The sequence below is a fragment of the Musca vetustissima genome, unplaced genomic scaffold (genome assembly GCF_032173495.1).
Source record: "Musca vetustissima isolate MV318-11 ecotype Yass unplaced genomic scaffold, APGP_CSIRO_Mvet_v1 utg3201, whole genome shotgun sequence".
Lineage (NCBI taxonomy): Eukaryota > Metazoa > Arthropoda > Insecta > Diptera > Muscidae > Musca > Musca vetustissima.
Window position 1 is genome coordinate 47,198 of NW_026873665.1, and position 6,057 is coordinate 53,254.

The 6,057-nt window shown below is 31.1% G+C and overlaps 1 protein-coding gene across 1 annotated transcript; it reads right to left on the minus strand.

The window, feature by feature from the left end:
• Window positions 1–2,029: 2,029 nt before the first annotated feature.
• LOC133326962 (cullin-2) lies at window positions 2,030–5,143 on the minus strand. The gene is made up of 8 exons (XM_061535575.1): window positions 4,977–5,143; window positions 3,972–4,658; window positions 3,293–3,908; window positions 3,095–3,212; window positions 2,875–2,984; window positions 2,412–2,780; window positions 2,232–2,345; window positions 2,030–2,161 (listed from the first exon to the last, which is right to left on the minus strand). Exons 1-8 carry the CDS (start codon window positions 5,093–5,095, stop codon window positions 2,030–2,032), a joined length of 2,265 nt encoding a protein of 754 aa, XP_061391559.1. The 5' UTR covers window positions 5,096–5,143.
• Window positions 5,144–6,057: the final 914 nt, after the last annotated feature.

Below are 6,057 nucleotides of genomic sequence, written 5' to 3' on the forward strand. Positions count from 1 at the left end.
TGACTGATACTTTTTATGCAAATACTATTTATGAAAAGTACCATGTTGACGTTTATTTTTGTCGTAGTTCGAAATTTCAACTATTATTTCTAATATTCTTTCTAATACTGTTTAAAATTTCTTTAAAAAATCTATGCCTTAAGTCCTAATATTCTTTAAAAATTTTTTACAAAATCTATGCCTTAAGACCTTCTAATATTCTTTAATTTTTTTAAATCTACGCCTTAAGGCCTCAAGCATGAGTGCTTTTGTGCAATGACCCATGTATTGGCAATCCTCAAGGTACTGAGAATAGTTTTCATCAAAATCACCTCTTCATTGTGGGACATTATGTATATTTGTCATTAAATTTATTTTCCAATTTAGTTTGCACTACCAAAATTCTTAATCCTCACTTGAAAAACAAACAAACAACAATGTTAAAAGAAAATACATTTAAGAAAAACAATACACAATTTTTAAAGGGTAACTATTTAATAACAAAAGAAAAATAAATCTACAATTACACACGTACACAATCTACATCAATCACCTCTTTAATGTGTAGAATACACACCTTCAAACTGAAAAATATTAAAAAAATACAACACCTTTCACTTAAAATTTTATATTTAAGATACTATGAAAACCCAGAGAAAAACCAACTTGAGGAATTTATTTATTACTTAAAACAGTATTGCGAAATTTTTTTAAATAATGCTCAGTTTTTTTGTAAGTCTATATAAAAAAAACACACACATAAATTGAACTATTAATGTTTAATAAAAACACAAAATAATGAGAATATAAATAAATCAACTGAACAAAAGAGGATGATAACTAGTGCCACCTTAGCAAAAACAAAAACACACAAAAAATATTGATTAAAAGTTAAGTTTAACTTTTTAAAATTATTAGTATTATTAATGCAACAAGAATAACAAAAAATAAAATAAACAACATATTTATTTAAAGCATTATATTTTTAAATAAACGAAATGCAATTATAATAACCACTATTTAACGAAGTATAAAAGTCCATAAAAAATTGAGATTTTAGTTTTACAAAGTTGAAAAAAATTGTGGCACTTCAAACTATACGAACAAAAACTTTCTTTGAATTAAAACAAATTAAATTGGATATGGTATTCCTTATATTTACAAGCATTACTTTGTTCAAATATAAAAAAAGTTGTTAGTTTCTTGGGGTATAGTTTGGATGACCGCATAACAAACGAATCTGATAAAAATGAAATATTTTGTTAGTCTTGTATGTTATTACTTGTCATGCAACCAAAATTGTAGAATTTTCTTTTTTTAAAGAAACAATTTACACATTGATCCCTTTTCAAGATCAATCAATATTAACAGGAAAAACACTCACACACACAATATATATTGATAATTTCATAATTGATAAACAATTATTAACAATATATAATATTATGAAATTAAAAAACAACCAAAAATATAATTCCCAAGAAAAATCATGAAAATAAATACAACTCTTATAGAATTCTTTACGTCTTTTTAATTTGTTTTTTTTTATTAAGATTTTGATCTAGAAAAATAATATTTAATCATTATTACTTACAAATAATAATTTTGCCAAAAACAAAAAAAAAGGTATATATAAAATAAAAAAATGGGGAGGGGGTTAAAAATATTTTTTGCAGCCATGATTTGAAGCTCATCTAAAATATCAGTGGGTGAGAGAGTAGTACAACAAAAAAGAAAAATTATTTAAAAACAAAAGAAAAAACAGTAATTTTCTTTATGGTCGACAGGCGGACCATGATCATAATTGGCAAAATCCTAGAAAAATCAAAGCACAACAAACAATTTTCGTGATAGTTTTGCAAAACCAAAAACACACAACTTATGAGGAAGAGTGAGAGAGAGCCAGCCAGTTCAATGTCCTTGTGTTAAATATTTGGTGTTCAATTTCGTTTTTTCTTCTTTTACAGGATCTCAGCATTTTGTTGGATGGGGGATTTCGGATTCGTTCATTGTGTTTCACTGTTCCATGGTATTTGCTGACCTCAACAATTTAGGCTACATAACTGTATTCATCGCCTGAATTGGGTGTACGCTCTATATACTGTTTATCAATCAATGATTCAATACATTTCTTTATAATTGTGATGCTGGGTGTAAAACTAACATTGGATTGAGATAAAATCTGAAACAAAAACAACAACAAAATGGGAGATAAGTTTAAACTATAAAAATAAAGTAAAGTCTGTACAAACCTCTTGTATCAAAGCATTGTGCTTAAGAACTTTACGAGATTTCATAATGCGTACTATGGCAGCCTGAAGATACAGTTTACGATCTTCGTCCACAGCATTGATTGTGTGTTCGACCTACAAAAACAGATAAAATCCAAGTAAATAAAAATATGCAACTAATCGCTATACAGCAATAATTACCTCCTGTGGTGTTTCTTTTTGCAATGCCGATGTTATCTTAAACTTGGTACGCTTATTTGTATAGTCTAAATTCAATTCGATTTTTGTATTGTCTTCGAGATTTTCACTGCTGGCCACTAAGATTTTCGATTCCAATAGTGACTGCATATGTTTCTGGAAGGTTTCGGCATTCAGCTGCAATGTGGTTTGTATTTCTTTGCAGGTCATCGAATCACAGGACTCAAATAGTAATAGCATTGCCATTTGATACGTTTGCATGGTCACAATATACGTTTTTTTTAAGTAACCTAGTTTAAGTTCGCCATGGCACATATGATGCAACCAGGTAAGTTTACGTCCACTAAAGGAATTATGATAGAATTTTTCAAACTGATGAAGGACAGGAGAAAAATTCAAAATTATTTGTGTTGTGATACAGAATATATATATATATATATATATATATATAAACATTTTAAATTACCGATCGTATGGCCTTTTCGAACTCCTGGGGAACTGCAAATGGTATAACAACCTGTGTTGGACCCAATGGCCATGCGCCGGCTTGCAAGACTTTTATGGATAAATTTATACCTAAAAAATAGATAACAAAAATGATTTTAATAAATTTTACACAGGATTATAACTGATATTAAAAAATAAACAATAATAATCATTGAATTTCCAAACTGACATCAACTTACCTAAATCAATATTTTCCTGTTTTAAATAATTATTAAACTTATTATTTAAGTCCGCTGATAGGGAGATATCGGTAAACATGCGATGCAGTTTGTTTGTAAATTCGTATCCACAGGCTTGCTGAAATACCACAAAAAAATATTAACACACATTAAAAAGAGAAGTCCCATAACATAAACACCACTATCTCATATCTTCACCTTTAAACGATTTATCATTGCTTCTTCAGCATCCATACTTTGCGATTGTTCGTGTATCAAACGTTTTGCCAATAGGCGACTATAGAATTTCTGATACACATCCTTATCTTCAATATATTTGAAGATGGTAATATTATTGGTGAGTTTTTGATCAATTTCAGCTTCTGATGTTTTAGATTTTTTGAGCAGAGTATCACAGTACTTGGCCACATATTCGGCACTGCGGCAAGGTTGTTTATCGCTTGGTCGACGATTTATAACACTGGCACATGCCTTATCCAATGCACTCAAGAACAACGGATCATTTTCGAAGACCTCATCGATTAGCTGCGTATATTTTTGATGCACCTTTAGCATATCCTCGACAAATTGTATGTGTATGTTTTCGCCTTTCAGCGTTGAAATGGTTTCGAGGCCTTCATTTTTGATGTGATCCAAAAAGGTTTGTATCAAGCGACCCTTAAGATTATCCGGTATGGGTTTGAGAATTATATACAAATTACGTAGATCTTTGCGATTTTCCTGGGAGACCATTTGTTTGCATTCCGAATACAAGAAATCCAATCGTTCGTTAATGAATTTCTCTTCACATTGTTTAATGAGCTTGGGTATGGAGCTGTAACACGTAAAAACATTTCATAAATATATTTTTGCGGTGTTCAGTGATTTTACTACATACCTTGCATGTAATAACTTCTGGGCCCTTTTATTTTCATCATCGAGTATTTTAATAACCTCCTCGATGTATTGACTTACTGTACACCTTTGCAGCAGAGCTGTGGCCTCCGTGGCATAAAATTCCCCACTGGCCAGCAATAAAGGACATTCGAACAACCATTGATAGATTTTTAGGGAACCAGTCTTATTGTAGTGCTGCACTTCAACAAAACTATGCATTACCCCGCTAATGATTTTCACACGTTCATCATCTAGGCCAGGGTTGCCCATGCGATCGGCCTTGATGCCCTCCAAAATGTGTTTGACCAAGTCATAATTGAGTGGTTCAATCATTTTGGTGCGCCATATATCCAGGCCCAATTCACCAATTTCCATTTGTTCCATTGTCTCCGTTGTTAGATTGCCGTAGACCACATCGGCATCTGATATTTTTTGTTTCTTGATATGCTGGAGATTTAGATAGGAGTATAAACTATGCAAATCCTTGATGCCTTTACTGTATTCCGACCAGGCATCGAAGTAGCGTTTTAGCAGATCCGGCTGTTCCGTTCCCGTGGCATCGGCGCCAGGTGGATTCACCCGTGTAGCCATCATATTTTCGACATGGGCTTTTAGAAATTGCTTTGTCTCTTCATACAACTGATCGGCAAATGGTTCCGGGTGGGCCACACACAAATTGTAAACATTTCTGAAAAGACACAAATGGGTTAATATATATTTTTGTTTAAAGAAACACGCACACAACAGGAAACATAAACAGTTTGATATAGATACACTTCGAGACGGCGGAAGTTTTGGAAAAAAACAAATGCACAGCAATGCTCAGTGGTGATTATTCTCTTTTTGGCTTAACAAAGAGAAAGTATTATTATGATTATGCTAAAAAAATTGAAGGTCGTCGCTGCACTTGATCTTGAGGGAAGATGTCTGGGGCCACACTTGTATTTCAAAACTAGCACAATCAATCAAACTGTTCTGCTTCCCATAGCCTCAGATGAATACTCACGTAAAACTTGTATTCCAAACATTTCTCTCCACCTTGTCCAATTTGATAACAGCCTCGGCCGTGCTCTTCAAATCTGTCCAGATTTCATTGAAATCGACTTTCTTAGGTTTTAAGGACATTTTGCGTATCTGTGTCCTGTTGTGTTAAAGAAAAAGTGTGTAGTGTTCTTTGTTAAATTGATTGAATAATTTCAATACGCACTAGATGCAGTAATAAAAAACAAAAAAATTAAAGCAATCGCTACACAAAAAAACACAAATTCACTTCGAACAACGACACCGACATAGAACAGCAGCCCGCATAATTATGAGAAATTAGTATAGCTTTGAAATTGGCATTACCTTTATTGGTTAATTGTTTAAAATATTATTTAAGATTTGTTGTACTAAACAAAATCTAAATTAGTTGTATTTTACTGTTTTGTCAAATCTTTTTATTAACAAATTCATCAAAATCATTGCCAACTAGTGGTGGCAAATGGACGATTATTTTCAATAAAAATCGATAATTTGTAATAAAATAATTTCGATAAAAATTTTATTGCCTATCAAAGAAGAGGAAAATATAAAGAAAAATAAAAAAATATATTTATTTCTTAAAATAAATGTAATTTATCTAAATAATTAATAAAATAAATATATAACAAAAATATAAATTGTCAAAATAGTTCAAAATTAAAACATTTGTAACATTTCTCAAAAAATCACATAGTGGGACACACTTATCATTGTTATAATCTTTGTTATCGTTGCTATCGATATATTTCCATCTCTGGCAAAACAATTTAGTTGTCAAATTCAGCCATAACGTCTGCAGGTCTCCATTAATAGAAACATAAATATCTATTGTTTTATAAGGAGTAATTAAAAATTTTACCATAAAATCAAGTTCAAGCGCAACGGAGAAACACCTAATTTCCAAAATTGTTATTATTTGTCGTGTTTTAATGCGGCTGTAATATCGTGTTAAAAAGAGAAATATATTGTCATATTTGTTTTGTAAGAAAAAAAAGGTTGTTGTCATAGATAAAGGAACGCCACAATGGAATTCTGGAATTCGGTTACTAAAATTGAATGAATTC